The following is a 27,987-nucleotide window of genomic DNA, read 5'->3' on the forward strand; positions in this document are numbered from 1 at the left end:
CAGCACTCGGGAGGCAGAGCCAGGCGGATCTCTGTGAGTTCGAGGCCAGCCTGGACTACCAAGTGAGTTCCAGGAAAGGTGCAAAGCTACACAGAGAAACCCTGTCTCGAAAAACCAAAAAAATAAAAGATCTATTATTTTTACTTTATTTTATTTTTATGTGCATTCGTGTTTGACATACTGCATGTATGTCTGTGTGAGAGTGTCAGATCTCCAGGAACTGGAGTTACAGACAATTGTGAGCTCCCATATGGGAGCCAGGAACTGAACCCAGGTCCTCTGGAAGAACAGCTGGTGTTCTTAACTACCAAGACATCTCTCCAGCCCAGGTTTTTTTTTTTCCCAAGACAATGTTTCTTTGTGTAGTCCTGGCTGTCCTGGAACTTACTTTGTAGACCAGGCTGGCCTTGAACTCAGAGATCCACCTGCCTTTGCCTCCTGAGTGTTGGCTCAGATTTAAGACTTCAGACTTTGGCTCACTGAAGGGCTACTCGCAGTCAAGAGAGATAAGCCTATTTTATTTTTTTTTAACTAGAAATTCAAAATTCTTCTCTTTCTCTCTCTAGAGCCATCTGGAAGGGACCTCACACTGATTCTAACCAACCCAACAGCTATCATAGTGCCTGAAAATAGGTCCTAAGTTCATCACTGTTGAATCAGGCCATGAAGGCCAAAGGAAAATGGAGGAGGAGCCTAGTAGCCGGATGCTCCCTTGAGCCTATCCAAAGATCCTAAGGGGCATGTCTTCTGGCTCTCCTGGCTCCCTGCCTAGGCTAACCCCTCTTGCATCTGCTCCTCCTTCACCTAACCTCCTCCTGCTCTTTCCGTGAACCTGTCAGGCTTCCTTTCCTCTGGAGGGGTAACTCAAAACTACCACACTTGATACCCCAATTCAGCTGGCAGGAGTCACATTGGTTGTTGCCACAAATTCCCAACATCATGCAGGGTCACCTCTTCAGGTGGTGATAGGAACAGGAGGCAGACTGAACTGTCTAGGTAGTTTACGATGAAAAGACCCCCAGAGTAAACAGATTCTTTCTTGGCTAAAAGCCAATAACATCCCCGTGCTTCTTAGCAGTCCCATCCTTATCAGAGACCAGATAGCCCGCCCTGGCTGGTCTTAAGTCAACCTGACACGCACACTTCAGCTGAACCTCCATTGAGAAAATGCCTCCATAAGATCCAGCTGTTAGGCTTTTTCTTAATTAGTGATCAAAGTGGGAGGAGCCAGTCCACTGTGGGTGGTGCCACCCCTGGGCTGGTGGTCCTGGGTTCTATAATAAAGCAGGCTGAGCAAGTCACTGAGTAAGCCAGTAAGCAGCACCCCTCCATGGCCTCTGCATCAACTCCTGCCTCCAGGTTCCTGCTCTGCTTGAATTTCTGTCCTGCTTCCTTCAATTATGGACTATAATGTGGAAGTGTAAGCCAAATAAACCCTTTCCTCCCCAACTTGCTTTTGATCCTGGTGCTTCACTGCAGCAATAGAACCCTGACTAAAACAACGCAGGGAATGTCTGTTGAGGCAAATCTCCTGGTCAAGAGAAAACTTCCCATCTAGGGTGAAAACCTCGTACTCTAGCTGGGCCAGGTCCATCAGTTGGGGAAGGGACCTTTCTATAGGAAGGTGGGCTTACTGTGAACCACACTTAAGCCATAACTTGGTATAACAATGGTTTACTTTACCAGAAATTCCAAATGGTCGATATTTGTTGGCTAAGTTGAGAGAGGAGTGTAACAAAGGGGGAATTGTGAGAAACGTTTTTGGTTTTCTGTGGAAGGAAGTTAGCCCAGTGAGGACTCATGTTTCATCAAGCTTCCTTGCCTCCTCTGCACCAGCTTGTGAAGTAGAGTTGCCACCAATGGGATGGAACAGTCACGACCTCTGTCAAGGACGAGACAGGAGCGACCGTGGGTCTGATATGCTTGCTAGACCAGTTGGGTCTTGTTGCATGCTTTTCACAAAAAGGACTGTCTTGTTTTGTTAGCGTATTCTTTTGTGGGACACAGATTATTTCTTGTTTCTAACATCGGTAAGACAGGGTGTCACAAGTACTCCCATCTCAAAAGCTGGTCAGGAGGCTTCGACTAGGTAACAGCAGGAATATTCCTTCTATGCTTCTACCCTGCCAGGGTCCTTGTCCCCAGCGCTAGTGGGAAGAGGAGGAGAGCTGGGCAGACTTAAGTTCAGCCCAACTCTAAGAGTCAGAGGGACCATTCCTCAGTCAGAAGAGTAATGAACACACAGGATGAAGACAGGTTCAAACCCAACCCCAAAAGAAGCACGACCCCCACCCCCTCACCGGAAGAGAAGCATGAGCGCCTGGAAGAAGGTCCGGAAATTATTGTGCTCAGTAATTTGGAACTCATCCTCGTCGCTGTCCTCGTCTTCCCCATCAATGCCGATGTTGCCAAACACCTGGAGAGTTGAAGGGTGACTGGGGCAGCCACAGGGGCCCTGGCTCCCTCTGAGGCAGGCCCCCCTCCCGCAGCCCTGGTACCCCAAGGGTGCGGGATCACCTGCATCCCGATGATGGCATAGATGAAGAAGAGCATGGCGATCAGCAGACAGACATATGGTAGGGCCTGGAGGGAAGGAGGGCAATGAGGAGGGGTGCCAGGCAGCTCTTGCCCTGAGCTGCCCGCACTGGGTCAGGTGGTCGGGGTCTGGAACGAGGCCCTCAGAGTTCTGCAGACACTGGGTGCAGACGTTAGACAGGGTCGCGCATTAACCTCTTTTGGCTTGGTTTCCCCATTTCGCCCAGAGCTAGGGCGTCTGCTCTGGCCTGGACCAGCAGCAGCAGCAGCAGCAGCAGCAGAGACTTCGGCTCACCTTGAAGGACTGCACGAAGGTCCAGAGGAGAATGCGGATGGTGTAACCCTGCCGGAGGAGTTTGATGAGTCGGGCGGCACGGAAGAGGCGGAGAAAGCTCAGGTTGATGAAGTTATTCTGAGGAGATGAGGAAGAGAGATGACCATCCACCCCCCCTGCGGAGTTTAGAGTAGTCAACACTCACAGAGGCCCCTACACGAAGCCAACCAATAGGAAAAAAAGCAAGCCACACCCCAAATAAGGAGGGAGAGGAGAGAAAGCACCGTTAATGCAATAGAGCAGAGGGGAACTTAAAAAAAGTGGGGTGGGGGAGGGCGGGCGGGGAAGGAAGAGATATCAACTCAAAAGCTTAAGCCCACCCAGCCAGGTCCACTCACAAGTGGGGAAAGGGGGGGGCAGGAGGAAGGAACAGGGTCGGGGAGAAAATAACAAAAGAGCACGGAAAAGAAAATAATACATCCGAATCATCCAATCAGGAAAAAAATCGAGATGGTTTTTATTTCTCCCAACAACCAAATGCACTGAGACGATAGGACACAAGCGGTCAAGTTGCAGTACCCAGCACAAGAGTACGAAGCACAGACACGGGCCGGGTGGGGGAAGGGCGCCAGCACACGCAGGCCTAGGGGGAAGTGCGGTTCCGAGGGCATGTTACGCTCGGGCCAGAAATGCATCTGTCCTGGGACTCACCGGGCACCCTGCCCTGCCCTGCCCTGCCGAGCTGCCCACCCGCTCCTGCCCGCCCTGACCTCACCCCACGGCCCAGAGGTGCAGCGGCTGGAGCCAATGGGGAGAAGCGGAAGGGCATCTTTTCTTACCCCCTTGGCGAGCGGGAATGGGGAGGACGGGAGGGAGCTGGGGCTGTTCGGCTGCAGGGTGAGTCCTCGCTGCCCGCTGAGTCGGAGAAGATGCATTAGGGGCCCTTTTCCCCCCTCTCAGGGATGGCTTCTCAGCTTCTGGGGCTGGGTGGTGTCTCGGGACCAGGCCTGCGGGAAGCAGGAAGGTCTCAGCTCCCGGGGCGAGTGAGCTCTGATCAGCCCAGGGCCCACCAAGGGGCCAGTGCTGGGGGTGGGGAGATGAAGCTATCCTTGGCCCCAGGACTTCCCTAGGTGGACCCTTCCTGTCCTCCAAACCCAGGTCTAGTCGCTGCCTCTGCGGCCTCCCACCCAGGCTGTTATAGTGGGGAGAGGCTGGCTGGAAACTGTGGGCAAGGCCTAGGACTCTCCAGGGCGCTTCAGGGGAGGTTGGTGGGGGCGAGAAGTGATCCAATATAGCCAATGAAACTAATTTGTCGGGCCTGAGCTTTTTTTTTTTTTTTAATAAAAAAGTTGCTAATTTAAAAAATCAGATTTTGCCCACCAATCTGGCTTTTTGGCTCCCCCAGGCCTCTCACAGCTGACCCTGGAGTCTGGCTACATGCTCTCCAGTTTCCTAATCTCTGGTAATTGGCCACAGAGCATTTGAGTTTTCTGCCTGGGGACCACGTGGTCATTCCCAGCAGGCAGGAGGCAGGAGGGCAAGGAGTCTCTGGCTAGAAGGGGGCTTACTGGTGTGCCAGTCTAAGGATCTGTAGGAGTTCCGGATACAGGTCAGGAGGCAAGACTGAATGAGATCTAATGATGAACGGCTTTGACAATGGCATCCTTCTGGTCTGTCACGTCTCTATTTGCACAAGGAATCATTTGTTGATTGCAACAGGGTTGTGCTATCACCCAGGCTGGTCTTGAATTTGAGATCCTCCTGCCTCAGACTCCCGAGTGCTAGGATTACAGGGGGCATCACTAGGCTTTGTCTTTGGGCAGTGAATTATATGTTTAACCCACTTCCCTTTAGTGGACCTGTGCCTTGAGCTAGCTCTGGCTTGGAAGCTGAGAGGCAGTGACTGGAGTTTGAAGAATTTCTGAGGCTAGTTAGAGGCCTCTGGGGTAAAAGACTTGATCCTAGGGTTTCTGGGGGCGGAGAATAAGCCTTGGGCTCCTGCATTGGGACACTGTTGGGCCCAATCATTGTCAGCCTGTTCCAAAAGACTCATACAAGCCTGCAAACCTAGCTAAGAGTCAGTCACCCACCATGCCCAGCTGACCTGATGCCTGGTCCTGCCTAGCCACCCAGCTCCACTGGGGATGGGACCACTGACCAAGAAGTAGTCCCAACCCATTCCCTCAACCCTCCAGAGAACAAGCCATCCCTTCAGTGGGGCGGGTCATAACATGTGGGCTCAGCCGACCATGCAGAGGCAGGGGTTCATAGGAGCAGTTTGAGGCTGGGAGCTAACTGGCACATGCAGAAGCAGGGATCCAGCAGCCACTGAGCATGCGCACACGTGAGGGAGGAGGGGTAGGGGCTGGAGAAGTCAGGGGTCCTAGGCCTCATCCGCTCCTCCAGCTCTTCCTGGGTCTGCATGGAGTCCTGTCAGCACACAGAACTCCCAAGAGGAGTCCCCTTTCTACTTAGACCCCACCCTGTGCTCCAGGCTGAGCAGCAGCTGAGGATGTAGGCTCAGGTGTGTGGGGCATCCTGGTCCTTGCGCTCTCTTCCAGTGACATGCTCAAGGGCAGGTGTCTCTTGGGTTTGTAGAAAGACATGGGCACCACTCCAAACTACCTATAGATGTGAGCCCTTCCTCAGGCCCCAGGCCCTGAACTGGGGTTCTTCTGCGGCATCCCAAGGGCGCCTCAGACTCCATCTGGCTAGAGGTGTTCTCCCCATAACCCTGACCTCCTCCCACTCGTAACTTCCATCTCTAGTTTTCCAGAGACACCAGCTCAGCCCTTCCTCAGGCTCTGCAGAGGCCCGGCTTCCATTCTCGACGTCCCTGTCACCTCCCCCTGGGGCTTCCTGGCAATCTTGTCTAATCAGTCCCAGAAGTGCCCTTGATTCAAATCCTCGCGGATCTATTTACTGCTCAGGATGAAGCCTAGATGCCCCGTCCCTTCATCTTTCTGAACCAGCCTTTCTCCTGCTGCACCCAAGTCCTCTCACTTGCAGACCTTGACCTCTGCACACTCCTCCTGCCCACAGGGCTGGGGGCCCAGAAGGCCTTGCTAATGTTGCCTGTTCTTCCAGCAGTGAAGTTACACTTTCCAGTAGAATCGGGGTTGGAGAACCAAAGTCTGCCTCCCCCTAGTTCACAGTAGCCAAGCAGGGTGGCAATGGGGGCTACAACCTGCCCCTTTATTAGTGGCACCTAACAGGGCCCCATTTGTGTCTAGTGGATGAAGGCATGTTTACTGTGGGCACACCACTGGAGGCCCTTCAGTGTGTCTCCATGGAGGTGAGCAGGCAGGGATGGGGAATCATGGCTACTAAGGGTTGTGAAGAGGCAAGAAACGTGGTGGGAGGAGATGTGGTGCACCACAGGGCTGTGTGCGTGGGAAGGCACGTGCACTTGTGGGATCTCGAGGTTAATATCAGATGTCTTTGCTGATTCACTCTCTTTTTTAAAAAATCTGGGACAGAGTTACTGTGGCTCTGGCTGGGGAACATGCTATGTAGATCAGGCTGGCCTCAGACTTCAATCTGCTAGCCTTAACCTTCTGAACACTGAGGTCACAGCTCTGTTTCACCACTATGTCAGCTCTGGGATGTGAGTGGGATGGAGAATCTGGTCACACCCTGGGGTCCTAGAGGAGGGAGAACATTCCTTTCTTGCCAAGGACACAAACCCTTTGGAGCTGAAGCTCCGATCCAGAGTCCAATAAAACCAACCAGAGGGAGCTTTAGGAAAGGGGAGGAAGAGAGGACGGGAGACGGACAGGGGCGGGGTGGGCGGGGCATGCAGTGCAGTCACAGTTAATGTAAGGCATTTACACTTCAGAAAGAGGTAACACCAACCGGATTCTAGATGCAGATGTTGAAGATGGAGGGGAAGCGGGCGGGCGGGGGCAGTTGGGGAGGCGATTCAGCGTTTTTTGTTTTTGTTTTAATTTAATTTTTTAGGTGGATTTGTAACCAGTGCCAAAAAACCAATGGGTTTCGGTTCCCGGGCGGGGAGTGGGGTGGCAGTGGCGGTGGCGGTGGGTTGGGAGGTAAGTCATTGGTGTATGGACACACAGACCACGTCATGGGTGAACAAATGGATTTCATAGTGCATTTTGATTGGATGAGTTTTTCAGACGGCGTTGCGCCAGTACACAGTTTAAACAGCAGGCATGGAGAGAGACAAGACAAGAAACACAGTCATTATCCATTGCGCACGGCAAACCCACCCCCAGCCAAGTCTGGGCACGACATTAAAGCCCAGGGCTGTGCTAGCATTTCAGCCTCGAGACCCCCAGGGAACTAACTGCCCTCCTGTTCTCCTAGCTCAGCTTGGCTCTAGCCTCAAGGATAGTGGCCTTACCTGGGTCCCAGACAGGGGCTACCAGCACCTAGCACAGGGTGAGGACAGGTCATATGCCTACCCATCATCTTCCCCTCAAAATGGTGGTGTCTCAGGGAAGCTTGACTACACACCAAAGTACACTCATGGGAACAATAACAATGGTAATAATAGTAACCACTGGGAATGGAATTTTGTGGCCAGTTTTATGCCAAGCACCTCAGGAGGTGACTGTGTGTGTGTACTACTGTGGTTAGGTGCAGGGTCTCCCACAAGCAAACCTAAGCTCTACCACTGAGTCACACACCCAGACCCTCACCAGTGGGCAGGGTAGGGTTTCAAGGCATGTGCTCTGTCACGGAGCCATGCCCCTAGACCTCACTGTAGGGCTGTAGACAGGGGCTATACCATTTACTTGCACTTCCAGCCTACTTCCTTTCATCTTTTTTTTTTGGTTTTTAGAGACAGGGTTTCTCCGTGTAGTTTTGGTGCCTGTCCTGATCTCACTCTGTAGACCAGGCTGGCCTTGAACTCACAGAGATCCGACTGGCTCTGCCTCCCAAGTGCTGGGATTAAAAGCCTGTGCCACCACTGCCTGGCCCTTTAATCTTTTACAATTATATTTTATTTATTTATTTTGTGTGCCTGTGTGGGTCCCAGGGATCGAACTCAGGTAATGTGGTGGTTTAAATGAGAATGCTCCCCATAGGCTCATATATTTAAATACTTGGTCTCCAGTTGGTGGAACTGTTTGAAAAGGATTAGGAGGGGTGGCCTTGTTGGAGGAGGTGTGTCACTTGGGGGTGGGGCTTTGAGGTTTCAAAAGCCAAAGTCCTTCCCAGGTAGTTCCTGCTCTCTCTCCCTCTGTGTGTGCCTCATGTAAGTTCTCCAGCTACTTCCCTAGCTCCATGCCTGTGTGCCTGCTTACATGCTCCCTGCCACAATGGTCATGGACTCTACTACCTTCAGGAGCTATGAGCCTTCAATTAAATGCTTCTTTTACAGGTTGCATTGGTCACAGTGTCTCATCACATCAATAGAAAAGTAACTTAAGATAGGTAGTCTGGCTTGGTGGCAAGCACCTTAACCCACGGAGCCATCTTGGTGGCCTGTTATTGTCTGGTCCTCTCTAGAGCAGAAGCCCTTTGGGTCAGGCATTCAGTGTGCCTGCTGTTTTGTCTTGCTTTTTGCTCTGTCTCTAGTACCTGTAACTCCGCTGGAAACAGCAGGTGCTCAGTATGTGCCTGCCCAAGGTCAGTGAGTCTGAGTTGTGTATGGAATTGATGAAGTGGTGGCATTATCCCTGCTGCCTAAGGGACGATCTGACAGGAGCCAGTTGGGTGCTTAGAAGGGCTGTTCGGCTACTGTAATGCTCTACACGTCTCTGAACTGGCCTCCATCTGTCCCCATCCTACCTGCTAGAGTAAGCAGTCGGGATCAGACCTACGGATGTCTGGAAGTTTCAACTAACTCGTTCCACGGGCCCTGATGGGGAGCAGACAGCTCCTCCCAACCTCTGAACCCAAAAGGACATTGTCTCAAGGCTGTCCTGACAGTCTCTTCCGAAGGCCCTAGAAGTACCAGCCTTGCAGGAGGAGGACAAACGGTTAAGTCTGTTCTGGGACTTCCAGAGCTTGCAGGAGTCAGTCAGGCCTTGCCTCCTGGTGCTGGGGTCAAGTGTCCTGCTGTGTGGACTGAGACAGCTCACTCCTGCCCATCCATCCCATGCAGGACTGGTTTCCTCCCCCCATTTCTTCTGGGTCAGCAGGGGGCACTGGTGGGAGGAACGGGGAGGCAGGGCCTGCCTCTCTGCATTGTCCTCTGCTGCCTGCCACCCTGGTCTGTGTCCAGCCCTTTCCACTTCAGTATGGTAGCTGGGCGTTTGGATACCCTTGGACCCTTCACTCACCCTCTTGGACTTGCTCTTCAGTTCCTTCAGTCCAACCCTTGAGACAATTCTCCTGTGCACTGAGCCCAGACTCTCAATGGGAGCCAGTTCATATGAGGTGCTTGGTACAATATTCTAAATGTGGTTTTTTGTTTGTTTGTTTTTGTTTTGGGGGTGAGGAAACCAACCCAGGGCCTTACACAGGACAAGTCAGCACTCTGTTGCTGGGCCACACTCCCAGTCATTATTATTTCCATTGTCATTGGGGGAGGGACCCATCCCACCATTGGCCCTGGGCATTGATGGTTTGCTTTTGTCTTCCTGTCCCTGAAAGGATCTTCTACTGTCCCCTTAGTTTCCTGAGGGCTCCCAAGTCTGGGCTCACTGGCTTATGGCCAAGGACAAGGTCTGGAAGGGGAATTCTGGGGCCTGGATTTCCTTGAAAAGGGGTAAGAGAGCTCAGGATCTGCCCCCCTTTCCCTATTTGGAATGCCTAGGGGTGGTAGAGGGCTGCTATTCCAGGGACTACCCTAAGGCTTTGAGAGTGCTATTCCCAACATGGCTAGCAGGGGTCAGTGGAACCCAACCTTGTGGACCAGTTGGAGCAGGTGCTGAGCTCTATTTGCCTTTAAACAGATTAGTTCTCAATGTAGTGAACTGCATTACTTATCCTAAGCCATATTCTTTATTCATAATTTCACCAGCCACCAGGCAGCCACACTTCTCAGCCCTGGCCCTATGTCCTGGCTTTGGACACACCCATCTCCCCTCACTGAGACCTTAAGGGGCTGTCTTTGCACCCCCAAATCACCACCCGGAAAAACTCTTCACACTCACTCCCCATCTCAGTTACCGCTCTGTGCTTCCAGCCAAGCACTGGTCATAGCCCACTGTGCCCGCCAGGAACCGCTGCTTCTGGACCCCCTTCCTGCCACCTCCCACTACTTTAGCCCGAGTCCCCCAGAGAGAAGCTGGCGGGAGACTTACCCCAAACTCGGTGACGAGGATGTCTGTGATGCTGCCCAGAACAGTCACAAAGTCGAAGATGTTCCAGGCATCGCGGAAATAATTCTAGAATAGGGACCCACAAGACAAAGATGCCAACAGAGGACTCTGTGCCCTCACTCCCCAAGGCCAGAAGGGGTATCCTGGGGCACGACAAATGTGTGGAAAGAACGGCTCCATGTCATCAGAGCCCTCTGCCTTGAACCCTGATCCTGACAGCTTGCCCCAGAGGGGATTCAGGGACCCGCCTCTGCTCTGCTGGGCCCATCTTTTGAACATTTCTGAAAATTCTTCAAGTGCCCAGGACATCACGGAATTCCTCAAAGACACTAGGGGTGGTGGCAGTGAGACACTGTGATGTGAGCAGGCTCCCTGCCCGTGGCCAGCAGCAACGGCACAGGTAGAGTCAGCATTGAAAGGAGGCTCAGGGGAGCCCAGTGTCTGTATTCAGGGCCCCATTATGTTTATGGCCACTGTCTAAGAGGACAGCCTCTGAGTTCAGATCCCATCTCTACTACCAGAGCTGTGTGGCTGTGGGTAAAGTGCTTAACCACTTTGTGTCTCTATTTCCTGATGTGAGTGAGAAGGACAAGAGAGGACATTGGAACAGGGGCTTCACGGCTGCTAAGGCTGCTGTGAGCAGAGCTAGTGCTGTTGGCCAGTGAGATCCTCCAGTATCTCTCTCTCTCTCTCTGTGGGTTGCACATACACATGTCTGCATGGGTGTGGAGGCTAGAGGTCAACTTCAGATGCTGTTCCTCAGGAGACATGCATCTTGTTCTTTGAGACAGGGTCTCTCACTCACCTGGAGCTCACTGATTCAGTTAGGCTGGCTGGCCAGCAAGCCCCAGGTCCTCATGCTCAGACAGCAAACGCTTTATAAACTGGTCCATCTCCCTGGCCCCGACCCCAGAGCTCTCCCAACCCTATGCCAGCTGACTATTCCAGGTGGTGGCTGGATCCCCAAGTCACTAGGAGGCAAACCCCTCCCTGGTTTTCTCTGTTGATAGAAGCCTCAGATTCAGGGGACGTGTGTTACTGTGACCTCTCCTGACTGACCCATGTCCCAGCTCTGTACTGGCTCAAGAGGTGCATTATCAGGCTGCACTCTTACCCCAGGTTCTTTGGTAACAGTCATAGCCTCAAATCTCCAGAGAGCCCTCTTGCTCTGACAAAAAAATTACATGTGAGCAGCTTTTCCCTTGACCTTCAGGCAATCCTTCTGCCTCACTGGGAAGGCTCCAGAGCCGGGAGTTCCTGGGCCATCAGATCATGAGTGTGCATGGAGTACCATTTGCAGTTTGATAGACAGTATGTGCTCTACAGGTGAGTGCTGGGGTACACTTGCCTGGAGGGAATTCAGGTCCCAGTGGCACTTCCGGTATTTGGGCCTAACCTTCCCCTCATATACCATCACTGGCTTTCCTTACTTTCTCCCAGGGTCAGGCCCTGGCTGCAGTTCTTGATTGACAGCCCCTGGGTGCTCAATACACCTCCCTCCTCAGAGATCCCTGCTGGTGACTGTGCTCTCTGTTGCCACCTGGAGGCCTCAGGTGGAACGGAGCCCCAAGCGCTTCCCGAGCTCCGCGCTGACTGCATTGTAAGACACTCTCCACCCTGTCCTTGACTCTTCCCCTCTCCTGCCCTTTCGGGAGTCGTCACCTCCCAGGTAGGTTCCTTGCACTCAATCCTCGTCTCAGACTCCGCTTCGGAGGAATACTCAATGAAGGCAACTTCTAGGTGTTTGGCCACAGATCTTAAGCTCAGGATCTGTCACTTGAATGTAAAAGCCTCCTAAAGAATTGACACTGTAAGGGTGTGGAGCCTCAGCCCTGGCACAGTGGAAGACTGGCTGAGAAGAAGGTAGCTCCTCTCAGTTGCGGGGGGGGGGGGGGGGGGGGGGGGGCAATGTTCCAGCTCTGGTTTCTCAGAAGTGCCAACAAGGGCAAAGATACAGAGGGATTGGGTGGGGTCCACTCAGTTGGAAGGGGACTTGAATCCATGTTAGGTTAAGTTGGGAGCTGACACCTTTCTGTGATCACCGAGAATCATTCTCCATGCTTCTCCTGTGGAGCACAGCTCACAGGAGACATGGGACTTCCTGGTCATGCTCTCCTTCCTGCAGGGACCAAGCACGTACACAATTCAGTGCCCCATTGCTCAGGCTACCCCTTACAGAGCTTCCTGGGAATACTTGTTAAAATACATTTGAAGTCAGGTTTGATAGTGCATGCCTTTAATCCCAGCACTCTGGAGGCAGAGGTAAAGCCAGTCCAGCCAGGGCTATACCGTGAGATCTTGTCTCAAAAAAGACCAAAAGAAAACAAAACCCACAAGACTGGGCTGGCATGGTGCTGCCACCTGTGAACGCCAGTACTCAGAAGACTGAGGCAGGGAAATTGAGAGTTTGAGGCCAGCCTGGGCTACACTGTGAGTCTATAAAAACATAACCAGAAAACTAAGTTTTGGGGCTGTTACCCAACAACATGGAACTTCTGGAGGTGGGTCTGGGACACACTCAACTTTAAGACATTTGCCCATGTGCTGCTGTGCTGCTGCTATTGTGTGTGTGTGTGTGTGTGTGTGTGTGTGTGTGTGTGTGTGTGTGTGTGTGCGTGTGTAACACACATGTGAATTTGGCCACACCTGTGGATGTCAAAGCCAAAAGGTCAATCAAGGGTGTCTTTTGAGACAGGGTCTGGAGCTTGCTAGGCTCTCTGGCTAGTGAACCTCAGGAGTGCTCCCCAGTGCTGGGGTTACAGATATGCACCACCACATGTCTTTTTACGGGTGCTAGTGTCTGAATTCACGCTTATGTGGCAAGCACTGCACTGACTGAGCCGTCTGCACTCCCCATGAGGTTTATTTTCACCCTTTCTAGTATTTACAGAGTGCTCATTCCCTGCTAGGCGTCATGGGTATTCCTTGGATGGACAGCCTAAGACAAGGACTGAGTGCCAATAATTGATCTGGGAGGTGACCCCAAGAAGGGCGGCCCTGATATGCATTATTGGGTTTGATGCTACCAGGGACTCTGCTGAAGGAGTGACCCCTTCTAATTACAATCAGGTGATACACCCTGTGGAAGGGGGGCAGACTTTGAGTCCAGGTTTTTCTGGGCCCTCAAGCACCTCAGTAAGCCAAGGTTAGGACTCTGTCCTGGAGGCTGGCTGAGCCTACCGGGAGCCCTCCAGGAGAACTGAACCAGGAGACAAGAGTGTGGGCAGTTCACATGCACCTTTAAGAAGTCCCTCAACACAACAACTGCATGCTACACTTTGAGTCCTTGGGGCCCAGAGGCCGGGTCATCAGCACGTGGTGTCCACGGGAGGTGGTGTGAATTTAAGAGGTGGGGCCTAGTGGAAGGGAGTGAGGTCATATGTAGTGTGGTCTCCATGACTGGGGGGTGAGAGCCCTTCCCTGTCCCTCCTCTCCCCCTCACTACTGCCGCTGTTTTGTTTTTGAGACAGTGGTTCACTACGTAGCCTTGGCTGGCCTGGAGCTCACGGGCTGGTTCCAAACTCACAGAGATCCTCCTGCCTCTGCCTTCAGAGTGCTGGAATTATGGGTGAGCACCACCACACCAACTGTACATAATAGGTCTTTTTGGTGGGGGCAGGGTCTCATGTAGTCCAGGTTGGCCTTAAACTCCGGATTCTATTTCTTCAGCCTCTCGAGAGCTGGGATTCCCAGTGTGCATCTCAAAGTCTGGCTCACCACCTGTGCTCTCAAAGAACACAAGCTAAATTCCAAGGTATCTATGAGCCTACTAAAGCCCTACAAAAAGAGTGAGTTTTCCTTTTCTTTCTTTTTCTTTGGCTTTGTCTTGCTATGCAGCCATGGCTGGCCTGAAGCTCACTATGTGAACCAGGCTGGCCTTGAACTTGTAATCCTCCCGATTCAGCCTTCAGTGCTGAGGCTACAGGTGCATGCTGCCAGGCTTGATTTAAAAACATCTAATACTTCTGTGTCAAATGGATGCTATTAGAAATACATCATGAGTTTGGTAGGGGCCGGGCTAGAGACCCACAGGGGAAGGCTAGGTAGCCAGTGACTGGGAGGTGCTAGATTCCCATGAGGGGAAGCAGGCCACCAGGGCAAGCCAGCTCCTTTCCCTTGCTCTTGGCTTCCCGCTGCCATGAAGTGGGTATTCTGCCCTACCTTGTTCTCTATCATGTCCAGTGGCCTTCCCACAGGCCCAAAGGCAATGGGGCTGAAATGCCATGGCCTGAAACCTCAGAAACTCTGAACCAACGATGAACCTTCCCAGCTTAGTAAGATGGCTCTCTCAGGCATTTGTCACAGCCACAGGACACTAACACATCAAGATGAAAGCAGGCACTCCGGTTCAGTTAGGAGCTGGTGGAAATAAAGGTGTGACTTTCCCCATGCAACTTCACAGTCCCTCTACCTCCTCATCTCTTCCCTTGGGGTTCTGAGTGCCTTAGATTAAGACTATGCCACCAGTATAGACAAAAAAATTAGCAGGGCATGATACACCTTTAAAAGAAAAAATTCATCTGGATGAAAGAGACATTTTAGAACACATGGTATAGCCATGCCTGATAGCACAAGCCTGTCACACCAACTCCTGGGAAAGCTGACACATGGGGATTGCAAGTTCAAAGCCGGCACTGAGGGGGGGTCAAAGCAAGGCCGGTCTGGGCCTCTTTTCCCATTTGTGTGTGCTCCTGTCTGTGTGTGTGCTCCTGTCTGTGTGTGTGCTCCTGTCTGTGTGTGTGCTCCTGTCTGTGTGTGTGTCCTGTCTGTGTGTGTGCTCCTGTCTGTGTGTGTGTCCTGTCTGTGTGTGTGTCCTGTCTGTGTGTGTGTCCTGTCTGTGTGTGTGCTCCTGTCTGTGTGTGTGCTCCTGTCTGTGTGTGTGTCCTGTCTGTGTGTGCTCCTGTCTGTGTGTGTGTCCTGTCTGTGTGTGTGTCCTGTCTGTGTGTGTGTCCTGTCTGTGTGTGTGTCCTGTCTGTGTGTGTGTCCTGTCTGTGTGTGTGTCCTGTATGTGTGTGTGCTCCTGTCTGTGTGTGTGTCCTGTCTGTGTGTGTGCTCCTGTCTGTGTGTGTGTGCTCCTGTATGTGTGTGTGTCCTGTCTGTGTGTGTGTGCTCCTGTCTGTGTGTGTGCTCCTGTATGTGTGTGTGCTCCTGTCTGTGTGTGTGCTCCTGTCTGTGTGTGCTCCTGTCTGTGTGTGTGTCCTGTATGTGTGTGTGCTCCTGTCTGTGTGTGTGCTCCTGTCTGTGTGTGTGCTCCTGTCTGTGTGTGCTCCTGTCTGTGTGTGTGTCCTGTCTGTGTGTGTGCTCCTGTCTGTGTGTGTGCTCCTGTCTGTGTGTGTGCTCCTGTATGTGTGTGTGCTCCTGTCTGTGTGTGTGCTCCTGTCTGTGTGTGTGTCCTGTCTGTGTGTGTGTCCTGTCTGTGTGTGTGCTCCTGTCTGTGTGTGTGTCCTGTCTGTGTGTGTGTCCTGTCTGTGTGTGTGCTCCTGTATGTGTGTGTGCTCCTGTATGTGTGTGTGTCCTGTCTGTGTGTGTGCTCCTGTATGTGTGTGTGCTCCTGTATGTGTGTGTGCTCCTGTCTGTGTGTGTGCTCCTGTATGTGTGTGTGCTCCTGTATGTGTGTGTGCTCCTGTCTGTGTGTGTGCTCCTGTATGGATTTGTATGGGTGTAGGCCAGAGGACAAACTCAAGAGTCACGTTCAGGAACGCTGCCTGTCACCTTTGAGATAAGGTTTCCCGCTGTCTGGAGTATATCAGTTAGGCTAGACTGTCAGGCCAGGGAGGCACAGGGCCCTCCATCCTCTACCTCCCCAGTGCTAGGATCACAAGTGCATGCCACCATACCTAGTTTTCTTCTTTTTTTTGCGGAGGGGGGGAGGGTTCTAGGGACTGAATTCCTTATGCTTTTGAAGCAGGTACTTTATTGATTGGCCCATCTCTCAGCTTTCAGCCTGAGTAACGGAGTGAAACTCTGTCTCAAAATGAAAAGTCAGGGATAGAGATGGCTCAGCAGTTAGGAGCACTGGCTGCTCTTTTAGAGGACCTGGGTCCAGTGACCAGTATCCACACAGCAGCTCACAACTGTCCCTAAGTCCACTCCCAGGGGATTTGCTGACCTCTTCTGGCTTCCGAGGGTACCAGGCACACATGTGGCACACACACACACACACACACACACACACACACACACACACACACACACACGCAGGCAAACACTAACACACACAAATAAAATTAATTACAAAATCAAGATGAAGTAAAATGACAGTGGGGTGGGTCCTGGGAATTCCACTCTGGTGTCTGTGCCCTGCACGTGAGATCTGCTGGGCTACAGTCAAAACTGCTCGCTTCCTTCCTTTCTTCTACCTCCCTTCCTTCCTTTCTGTCTTTACTTCTGACATGTCTTACTCTGCCCCAGGCTGGCCTTGAATTCCAGAGTCTCTTGCCTCAGCCTTCCAGGTACTGGGGTGACAGGTGTCCTCCACCAGGCCTGGCCGGTGTGACTACTAGAGACTTGTCCTCTGTGGTCGTGGTTTTCTGACACCAGAACCTCTGACTGGGTCATCTGGAGGACAGCCCAATACATTACCACTAGCTCCCGGCAAATCTGGATTGGGCCTCCCTGGTACTTATTTCTAGGTCAGCACAAAGCTGTGCAGGTTAGGTGTGGGCCTTCGCTGGGGACCAGGTCTTGGGGCCCAGAGCACACACTTCTCCCGTACCCTGAGTCTATGTGTTCCCACTGCCCCCTACCCTCGGGCCCCACGTACCAAAATCCCAAAGGCCATGACTTTCAGCACACACTCGAGAGAGAAGAGGGAGGTGAAGACGATGTTGAACACTCGGAGGGCGTTTTCATAGGCCACAGAGGCTCCATAGAACTAGATGAGAAGAGAGGCAGAGAATCAGTGGCCTGGCTAGGAGCCAGGCTGCAGGTCCGACCTAAGGGCCCAGAGAGGGCAACTGCTCAGCAAAGCCCTGGGCTGTAAGACAGGGTCTCGGTCTAGCACAGGCTGGCCTCAGAATCATGGGAATGATCCCAGTTCAGCCTCCTAAGTGCTGTGATTACACACATGAGCCATGAACCACAGCACCAGTCTGTATTTGTGGCCATTTTTATCTGCTGATAGGCTGAGTATTTATTTATTTGCCATAAAGCATCTCAATGATAATGTAGCCAAGCTTCTTGTTAATTAAGAAGGTTTTTGTATTTCCTTTTGTGTTTGTATATGTGAGTATATGTGTGTATGTGTCTATGGGCATATGTTTATATGTGTATGTGTGTGTCCATGGGCATATGTTTATATATGTGTCTGTGTGTCTATGGGTATATGTTTATGTATGTGTCTGTGTGTCTATGGGTATATGTTTATATATGTGTCTCTGTGTGTCTATGGGTATATGTTTATATATGTGTCTGTGTGTGTCTATGGGTATATGTTTATATATGTGTCTGTGTGTGTCTATGGGTATATGTTTATATATGTGTCTGTGTGTGTCTATGGGTATATGTTTATATATGTGTCTGTGTGTCTATGGGTATATGTTTATATATGTGTCTGTGTGTCTATGGGTATATGTTTATATATGTGTCTGTGTGTCTATGGGTATATGTTTATATATGTGTCTGTGTGTCTATGGGTATATGTTTATGTATGTGTCTGTGTGTCTATGGGTATATATGTTTATATATGTGTCTCTGTGTGTCTATGGGTCTATGTTTACATATGTGTATGTGTGTGTCTATGGGTATATGTTTATATATGTGTATGTGTGTGTCTATGGGTATATGTTTATATATGTGTATGTGTGTTTCTATGGGTATATGTTTATATGTGTGTGTGTCTACGGGCATAGATGTTTATATGTGTGTGTTGTGTGTGTGAATGCCTGTAGGCATTCAGAAAGCTTGTAGGTCCTGTAGAGCTGGAGTTCCAGGCAGTTGTGAGCTGCCCTGCAGAGGAACTGGGAACCAAACTCAGGTCCTCTGGAAGGGTAGTTATGCCTCTCAGGCACTGAGCATCTCTAGAGCACTCCACTTTGTATTATTGTTTGGTGCTAGTAATGGAGTCTAGGACCTAACGTGTGCCAAGCAAGTGCTCAGTCTTTGTTATTTTTAAAATTTTAATTACATATTATTTAGATATTTTGTGTGAATGAACACAGCACACATGTGGAGGTCAGAGGACAACTGCAGGAGTCAGTTCCCCGGCCCCATGTGGGTCCTGGGGATTGAACTCGGGTCACAGGTTTGGTGCAGGTACCTTAATTACTGGGCCATCTTGCCAACTCTTTATAGTTTTATTTTTGAGACAGGGTTTTACTAAATTGTCCATGTTGGTCTTGTATTTATGACCCTCCTGTCTCAGCCTCTGACAGCTGGGGTGACAGGCATGTGCTGTGCTGTGCTGAGTCTCCTGCTGGTACCACTACTGTTTTTGGTGACCTCCATTGCTCTACTAGTCAAATAATACAAATCATTTTGAAAAGAGAGAGGAAGGCCTGGGGTGTGTCCTCAGCGGTACAGTGATGGCCTAGGATCTCTCAGTGAGGGCTGGGGGTATGGCTCAGAGGTGGTGCCCCTGCCTAGAATCCCCCACTGAGGGTCTGAGAGCCCTGGAGCTCCAGAAGCCCCATCTCCGACCTATTCCCGTGTTCCACCCAGCACACGCTTGAGGAGGGTGTCAACTCCTCTCCATGAGACTCCTGCTGAGCCCCAGGGAGCCAGACATCTACTTCCCGAAGATCAGAGACTGGTGGGACCAAGTGTGGGCAGCCACAGTGAGGCTGAGGCGCGTGAGGGCGATCCCAGAGAACCGCAGAGACCCGCTCCAGACTTAGCTTAGGGCTTCCAGGAGGAGGGAAGGAGCTGGCCAAGCAGGGTGCTGGGGACAGCAGACAGAGGGGACAGCAGCGAAGGCTCAGCGGTGGCCGAGTGTGGCCTGGCTGGGACGCTGTGCGAGGGTGGTGGGGGCTCACCTTCATCATCAGCACGATGGTGTTGAGAGCGATCATGGCCATGATGGTGTACTCGAAGGGTGGGGACACCACGAACTGCCACATCCGGTACTGGAAGCTCTGCTTGTTCTGGGGCATGTGCCTGGTCAGCGGCTTGGCACTGATGGCAAAGTCGATGCAGGCCCTCTGTGGGAAATGCCAGAGCATGAGAAGGGCCAACATCAGGAATGCGAGCTGCTCACAACCTCCGGGTGCAGCTGCGCAGATCCCTGGCTCTGCTGGCCCCAGATGGGCTCCCCGCAGCCCTTGAGGGCTCCTCACAAAAACTGACAGTTCTGTTGCCTGTGGCAACTTGGGGAGCCACCACACTGCTGCCTCGCTTCTCTCCTGGAATCTCCCTGGCAAGCTGTTATCTACAGCACCAGTTTGTGAATGAGGAAAACCAGCTCAGAGAGTCTGGGCTTGAGCGCAGCCGCGAGAAAAGCTGTGAATGACGTTAGACCAGCCTGCCCTTCGGGGCCTTTATTTCTTTCTCTCCCTCCCTCCCTCCCTCCCTCCCTCCCTCCCTCCCTCCCTCCCTCCCTCCCTCCCTCCCTCTCTCTCTCTCTCTCTCTCTCTCTCTCTCCAGGATTTCACGTAGTTCAGCCTGGTTCCAAGCTGCCTATGTAATCAAGATGACCTCCTGTGGTACCAGGATCGGACCCCAGGGCTTCCAGGACTCTGAGTGAGGACTCTACCGCCTGAGCTACATTCCTGGTGCCCTGTCTCTCCTTTTGGGACGGGATCTCACTCTGTGGCCAGTGCTGCCTTCAAAATAGTGTTCCTCTCGCTCTACCTTCTGAGTGCTGGGCTGACAGGTCTGCTACCATGGCCAGCTACACTGTTCTTTTGAGTCCCTTGCTTCTCCTTGTGTGTGAGGGAGGTTTTGGGACCCACGAGAGGATGGCATTGTCTGGTGCTGTGGAGGCAGAAGGGCTGGACTACAGGACTACAAAGGCTGCAGAGCCTGAAGCCACAGGGTCTGGCTTGAGAGCAGAATCCACGAGGAATTTGGTTATTACCAGTTCAAGTCTCCATGGACACCATGTACTAGAGAACAGTACAGAGGGGCAAGCATTCTGAGGGGTCTGGGTATGTGACAGGCAGTGCTCGATGTCTTGTTCAGTGGGCTAGACAGACAGGACTGTGTTCACAGAAGAGTTAAGAAAAACGCTGGTCCATCAAGGACCTTCAGGCTGTCACGGGGCTTCCCAGTTTTACTGATCTTTATGAGGTAGGAGAGGCTCTGGCATACATATCTTAATGACTCACAGTGCCATGTAAATCAGGTTTGCAAAGCACCAAAGCAACTGAGACAGAAAGGCAGACAAAGGGCCCGGCTGCCTCACCTGAAGGCAAATTTGGGAAGACTTGTCCTGAGATCGAGTTCTAAAGGACAAGTGAAGAAGTCAAATTCAGTGCTTGTGAGCCACACCCTGAGCCACAGTTCACTGAAGGGAGGAAGGCGTGAGCACCAGAGCAGTGTGCAGTGTGGGTGGGAAGACCAAACATGTCCTAAGGACAGGCAGCCGCCCCTCAGAGTACAGTTCTCCCATGCAAGAAAGCATACCGGAGGGTAGAGACTGTTGGCGTAGCCTGGGGCCCCTTAGTTGGGTGCGGCTGAAGGAGAGGTTGAGTGTCGGTGTCCCCGTCAGAGCCCAGGAGCTGGCTCTGGCAGCAGGGGCGCAGCTGAGAGGACTCTCCTCTTCCATGCACCTCTGTGCCACTGAACCCATGGTAAGTAGGAAGACCCACCGCAGCCCAGCAGGTCCCCGAGATGAGGAGACGACACAGTTCACAAAACTGAGTCCAGCAGCTTCTCCTACTCAAGTTCTGCCCAGTGCCACGCTTCTGCATGCTGGGGCGGCCCTCACTAATGTTTCCTTTGAGTGTTCCCTTAGCTTCTGGAGCTCACGAACAACGGGCACTCACTTGGAATAGATGGCAGCGGATGGTTGGGGATCCTGGCCACACTCACAGCTAGGTCTCATTATATAATGCTAACCCGAGTGTCCTGCAGATCCAGGGAAGCACCCGCAGAGCAGGGAGAGGGTCTGAACCTGGGTGCATGGGTGGGAAAGGCATTCCCAGGGGCATAAACTTGCAGAATGAGCACCTCAGGGCCAGGGGTGAGCCCCCCTCCCTGGGAGTCCTCGAGGCCCCACAGACCGTAAAGACCATTGTTACTGCTCTTGGTTGCATCCCAGAAATAGTAAGACCCAGTGTGCTGTGGTTTCAGGACATGGAGAAATAAAGCTGGGGATGACTGGACTCCCTCTCCCTACTGCTGGCTGTTCTCTGTAGTACTGGAAAGAGTGATGTAGGTTGCTAGGGAGATTGTCCCCAATGGTCCTATTCAGCTGTGGGCCCCACACGCTACAGTGCCACCATACTCGGCAAGATGTGCTCACTGCACAAAAACAGGACACTGCTACAGGTGCCACCAACTGCTGTCCGACTGGACTGAAGGCCTGCTTTGCAGGAAAGGGCCTCCTGTGGTACTGCAAGCCAGGACACAAATATGTGAAGTCACAAGCCAGTGGACAGTCCACTGCCACTGCTTCAATAAGCAGAAGTGATATGTCTGTCATATTGTCCTCTGAACATTTGTGCTTCATGCCTAGACATTGCTGTTGACAGGTTGGGTTGTGGAGGGACACTTTTTTTTTTTTTTTTTTAAATAAGTGGTGGTTATTGCCGAGACTCAAAACTGGTCCAATTTCAGAGAATTACGTAGCTTTTTGTGGCAAAGTGTTCCAACGCTCAGCTGTAAGTGGAGGAAAACAGCTGTCTGTATCACCAGATCGGCAGCTCAGAGAACACTGGTGAAAGAAGGCAGGGAAACCGTAAGGACCAGAGGAAGGGGTGTGGTCGTGTGTAGCTCTCTCCTGTGAGGAAGGCTCACAAGGCTCATGAAGCTCAGGAAACTCACATGACCGAGGAAGCTCCCCAAGTTATTCTCAAGAGCCCCCCCACAATGCTATATATATAGATAGTCATGAATGGTTGGAGAAAAGACCTCTCCATATAGCTGCCTGTAAACTGCATAGGAGTTCTGAGAACGGACCCAGCTCCCAGGAGCCATCATCTATGCTGACGTGGTTTTGGTGATGCAGTTAAGTCAACTGCGTCTGTAGGTGACCCCGCACAACTCGACCTGGGTGGTATTCTTTGATTTGTCTTTGCTGTACTACCTGGGGGTGAACAGACATCTGTTTGTATGTCCTTAGAGAAAACCACAAAGGGCTAGACTGTGGCACACTCTCCTTCGCTCTGAAGTGTCTTGGAAGAAGGCTGTGTGTTAGCTTGGCCAACAAGAATAAAGAAAGGCATGGGAGGGCCACTGAGCAGGATATGCAGGCTGAGTGAGAAATCAGTCCCTTCGTGGATACATGGGGCTGCTTGTTACTGCAGCAAACCTCATCCCAGATGACTGATATATCCTCTGTATATCTGATGTGTGCATGTTTCCCCCCTGGAAACTCAATGGAGAGCTATCTTGCAGACTGTCCCCTGACTGGGAACATTTGATGTTGTTCTGTCCCCATTTCTTCCCCCCCACCCCCCCCACAAGTTGGTTTTGTTAGGTCTCAAACCCAGGACAAATGGCTGAGATACCCATTAACATATCAAAGTGAACCTGGCCACCAGATTCTCCCAGCATCCCTCAGTCCCAACCTGTTATAGGACATGGCTGGCATACTCCGTCCGGCCCCTACCCTAAACATCTCCAGTCCAGGGGCTGGGCTGCCCTTCCCCAGCTGCTCTTCCCCATATAATCCAGACACTTTGGTTACCTGGCCTTTTGGTCTACCCGTCTTGGTTGGTGGCTCCTCTCCTCTCCCCCCTCTCCTCACATGGCCAGGCTCAGGGTCATGTTCACTCTGGACTCTCCCAGATGTTCCTGCCTCTGGTCTATGCTCCCCTTTTACCTACAATAAACCTTCTCCTCCACCATACCTAGGAGCAGTCATGTCCTTCCTTTTATTTCTTTATTTTCACTCATCTGGTACCAAAAGCCGGGACTAGCATACATGAGCTCCCTTCCAAGGAACTCGGCTGCTCTGAACCAGGCTGCTGACCTGACTCTCCTAAGTAGGGATCATTTGTTTCCGCTGACTCCTGTCACCCATCAAATTTGACCCCACATCTACAGTCTGCCTTCTCCCTACTTCTCCCCCAACCCCACATGCTCTAACCATGCCTCTCCTTGTCTACGCCAGAAATGAATCTCAGACTCCTAGAGCCGTCTACAGCCTTGGGATGGGCACCCACCCACCCGGGCACTTGCCTCACACCTCTCAGCTCTGGCCTGCCACATCCACCTGGTCTCCCTTCTCCCTGCTCTCTCATCTCTCTACCAGGTAAGTGCCGCCCCAAGCTGCCTGCGGTGTCTCCTGTCACGACAAAGGCCTGCCGGGAGCACCCCTCACCTCACTGGGCTCCAATAACGACAAGGGCTGACTTTCCTCTGGGATTTGGAACATTTTTCTGACAAGTTTCCCATTCTGCTTGAGGACACCCTGGATGGAAATTCTTGTCACAACATGGATCCACCTTAGCTCAGCTAGCTTTCCCTGGCCTCCCCCAGGAGCTGCACTCCTGCCTGAGGCAGCCTGAGACCCTTTTCTTGCTTCTTCCCACTCGGAGTTACTTGCTCTGTCTCTCATTGTACCTGTGCAAGTGTCCAGGACTCCCCCCCTAGGAGCTGTGGCCCTGCCTGCTGCCCGCTAGGCCATCTCTCTGCCCGCCGCTGCCGTCCTGCCCAGCGCCTGTGGTCCCCCCTAGGCCATCTCTCTGCCCGCCGCTGCCGTCCTGCCCAGCGCCTGCTGCCCGCTAGGCCATCTCTCTGCCCGCCGCTGCCGTCCTGCCCAGCGCCTGTGGTCCCCCCTAGGCCATCTCTCTGCCCGCCGCTGCCGTCCTGCCCAGCGCCTGTGGTCCCCCCTAGGCCATCTCTCTGCCCGCCGTCCTGCCCTGGGCCTGTGGTCCCCCCTAGGCCATCTCTCTGCCCGCCGTCCTGCCCAGCGCCTGTGGTCCCCCCTAGGCCATCTCTCTGCCCGCCGTCCTGCCCAGGGCCTGTGGTGCTCCCTAGGCGATCTCTCTGCCCGCCGTCCTGCCCAGCGCCTGTGGTCCTTTCCTTGCTCCCACGACTTCTCTACCCTTTCCTGGCATCTGTGATGCTTTGCAGCCCTGCTCTCTCGGCTCCTTCCTGCAGCTCCTTTAAGCCTGCCTGGGCCTGTGTGACCCTGTCCTCTCATCTCCCACCGACAACCCTACAGCTTCTGCTCTTGGCCCCCTCCTATAGAGTCCTCTTCCTACAGGGAGCAGCCTGCTCTGTCTCCCCCTCAGCCTCTCCACCCACCCGAGCCCATCTGGGGCACTATGCACTCCTTCTTGGACCTTACAGAAATTCCCTCCAGTGCAGACTCAGATTTTATTACTACAGCTTTTGTTACAGATCAATGCCCCCAAATTGGTAGACTTGATTTCCAAACTCTCACAAATCGTAACATCTGCCACTGCACCAACAAATGATCCCTAAATCTCTTACACCTAAACTTGCTCTGTTATACTTCCAAAGTCCCTTACCTCTAAGGCTCTACTTCCCACTCCTAAAAATCTTTGATCTCTATGATTCTCTGCACTCTGCTCTCACAAAAATCTCTTAAGACTATGATGTAAATTCTATCTCAGGATTTGTAAGTTCATTGGGTATGGTTAAAAAAAATCTATAGAATTTGTTAACAAAGAAGTTAGCCTAAAACTTGTAACAAAAGGTTGAGTTTTAATTTGCTATATGTGCTTCAATTCTTATTTAGAAAAATAGATCTACTTACTGTATATGTAACAATTCAACTCATGTTTAAAAATTATCTACCAAAAATGATATTTTAACTAACAGCCATATGGCTGGCAGCCATCTTTACTAAGGTTAGAGGGTACATGCCATGTGCCTCACCATCTTAAGATGACCACATGGTGTAAACCATCCAAGGAAGCACCCATGAAACGCCTCAGTCCTACTGAGTCCTCTGCTTATTACTTTATTTAGAGTCAGGAAACAACAGCAGGCCTCAAATATTGTGGATTGGTATGGATCATGATGATAAAACTTTAAGGTTATAAAGGTCTACTCAGATTAACAAAATCTGACTTAGAGGTTTATACCTAACTACTTATGTCTTTGCTAACTGTTCAACCCCAGGCTTCTAGAAAATTTAGGTAAGTAACAACATATGTTTGATAAATAAGGTGTATTTGACAAATAAGGTTTATAAATTCCTAAGGTCTACTCAGGATCACAGTAATATCTGTCTAGCTTCTTTGGCTTTAGCTATCTATATAAACTAAGTCATAAAAAAGCTGTGATATTCTATTTTGGTGCACCACCATGAAAGGATCAGAGAAGTTCCCAGTCTCCCTGTGGGCTGTATTTATGGCCTAAAGTTTATTGCATTCATGGTTTAAAGCTTTTTTTTTTTTAAAGATTTATTTATTTATTATGTATACAGGGTTCTATCTGCACGTATCTCTGCAGGCCAGAAGAGGGCACCAGATCTCATTACAGATGGTTGTAAGCCACCATGTGGTTGCTGGGAATTGAACTCAGGACCTTTTGAAGAGCAAGCAGTGCTCTTAACCTCTGAGTCACCTCTCCAGCCCCTAAAGCTTTATTTTGATGCTGAAAGTAATTCAATTAAATCTTAAACTCAATTTTTTTTTTTTTAAGACAGGGTTTCTCTGTGTAGTTTTTGGTGCCTGTCCTGGATCTCACTCTGTAGACTATGCTGGCCTAGAACTCACAGAGATCCACCTGCCTCTGCCTCTCGAGTGCTGGGATTAAAGGTATGCGCCACCACTGCCCAGCTCAACTCAAAGTTTTAAGGCTCAAACTTAACAGGGATAAAGCTGTAAATTCCTAATCTTATTAAAAGCTCCCAATTTAAACTGTTATAGATAATTAAAACATACAAGTTAACGTGTTTTCAAAGTTAAGCCTAAAACAAGTAACTAAATCAGGTATTCTTAATAGATAGGTGGTCCTCAAACTCTTCAGAGATCTGCTGAATATGGCATTTAAAATGTTTAATAAAAGAGCTTCCCATAATAGACATGCCTGCTCCTACAGGGAATCCCATGGTCTCCAAAGAAGACAGATAGGGCACAATAACTCCACCTCAATTGTGGTAATGCTAACCACTGGGCAAAACCATTCCTCACCTGCTGCCAGGCTCTGCACAAACTAGGGACACTGTAGGGTGGACTGTCCTGCTCTGCCTCATCAAAGTAAGGTCAGTTTCCCAAGTTCCTTCTCCACAGAAAATCTCAGACCTGGGTCTGGTGGCAGAAGGCCCATGCTGCTCTGTGTGGCAGCTGAAGTTAAGCACTGTTCTAGGCATAGTTGTCTCCAACAAAGCCAGCGAGATCACAGGAGCCTAGGGTAATCATCTAAGCAGTAGGTGAGTCTGTTATTTTAACTGATACACAGGCCATTTGGATTATAATTCCAGCTATAGTTCATCCTTCTCAGATATCTGATGATACTGACTAACTGCAGCTTTAACAGCAGCAAGCTTACCAGTTCCTCTGCAAGGCTATGGCTGCCTTCTCTTCATATGTAAAATCAGGCCTCAGACCTCACTGAAAGCTATTAGGTCTCCAGCTGAGAAGACAGTTTAACTTGTTACTAGACTCTGGAAGGAGATAAACTCACAAAACTGGTTTCAAAGTAATTTTTTACTATTGCTTTATTTAAAGGAACTTGCTTTACAATGGCTGTTCTCTGTAATCAATCACCTGTATCTTGTGGTGAATGATTGGCTAGAAAAAGTTCAAGGTTTCAGATTTCTTCCTCTTTCTATGCTATTGTTATAGTAAGACTTCAAAAATTCAGATTTTAAATTTCCTTTGGTTGTCTTCCATGAATAGACTTAAAAGTCCTTCTCAATTGTGCTAAAAAAATCTCTGCTGTGGAACAATCCTTTTCTACACTATGAATATGTATTATTCTCATTTGCTAATAAAACACTGATTGGACAGTAGCCAAGCAGGAAGTTAGGTGGGACAATCAAACTGAGGACTGGGATGAAGAAGGGCAGAGTCGAGGGAGAGATGCAAGCCAGCTGCCCAAGAAGCAAGATGCCAGAGGACTGGTAAAGCCACTGCTATTTGGCAATAATTAATAGAAATGGGTTAATTCAAATGTAAAAGCTAGTTAGTAATAAGCCTGAGCAATCAACCAAACATTCATAATTAATATAAACCTCTGTATGATAATTTGGGAAGCGGCTGCTAGGTATTTGGGAACAGGCAGGAGGGAGAGAAACATCTGATTACTTATGGCATTCCCATGTGTGGCTGAAATTTCCACATGAAACCTGACAAAGCTTAAAAGAGGATTCTAAACACACAAAAATGGAGTCAAACTCGGCTTCTTGGTAACTGCCGTTTCTCCAGTGGGCTCTGTCTACTGGCAGCAAGCAGAGGTGTGGCCCCTTTAAGAGACGGCTTCCTGGCTGGGTGCTAGCTGCTAGCGGCAAAAATGGGCGGCTCTTTTCAGAGGCCCTGCTGCCAATACTTACATGGTGTCTGTGAGCAGCAGTGGCATGGTACTCAGTGCCGCATGGACCTAGAAACTTCACAGTGTTGGAGCGATGAACATGGCTCCCAGAGCTGGCGATAAACATGCCTTCACTATGAGACTAGCCTCTCAGGGGACTGACGGAGGGGGAGCCAGCACCAGCAGTCCACGATCTAAGTTACACAGCAGATTTTTGCTCATGCAGAATGGGAAGGTGCAGTGAGGACAGATTCAGATGGAAAAAAACCTCTAAAGAGCTTACAGTGTGTTAAAAAAATAGGCTTGGGAGAGAGAAGAGAAAGAGTATATACAGTCTTAGGTTAAAAATAATAAAATAAAGACCTTAAAAGGGGGAGTAAAGTAATATAAAGG

General features: G+C 50.9%; 1 protein-coding gene across 12 annotated transcripts in view; it reads right to left on the reverse strand.

The window, feature by feature from the left end:
- Nucleotides 1-27,987, reverse strand: part of Cacna1a (calcium voltage-gated channel subunit alpha1 A) — a 230,576-nt gene that overhangs the window by 32,051 nt on the left and 170,538 nt on the right. For 11 of the 12 annotated variants that reach the window (XM_052726797.1, XM_052726793.1, XM_052726790.1 and 8 more), the window contains 6 exons: nt 19,017-19,181; nt 16,808-16,918; nt 10,027-10,110; nt 2,831-2,947; nt 2,518-2,583; nt 2,301-2,416 (listed from right to left, as the gene is read on the reverse strand). In XM_052726797.1, the coding sequence (XP_052582757.1) occupies nt 2,301-2,416; nt 2,518-2,583; nt 2,831-2,947; nt 10,027-10,110; nt 16,808-16,918; nt 19,017-19,181 (659 nt within the window). The remainder of the gene's footprint in view (nt 1-2,300; nt 2,417-2,517; nt 2,584-2,830; nt 2,948-10,026; nt 10,111-16,807; nt 16,919-19,016; nt 19,182-27,987) is intronic. The other variant, XM_052726796.1, reaches the window with a different exon arrangement.

This window comes from Peromyscus californicus, unplaced genomic scaffold, assembly GCF_007827085.1.
Source record: "Peromyscus californicus insignis strain IS unplaced genomic scaffold, ASM782708v3 Scaffold_8__1_contigs__length_139910024, whole genome shotgun sequence".
In the NCBI taxonomy this organism is placed as follows: domain Eukaryota; kingdom Metazoa; phylum Chordata; class Mammalia; order Rodentia; family Cricetidae; genus Peromyscus; species Peromyscus californicus.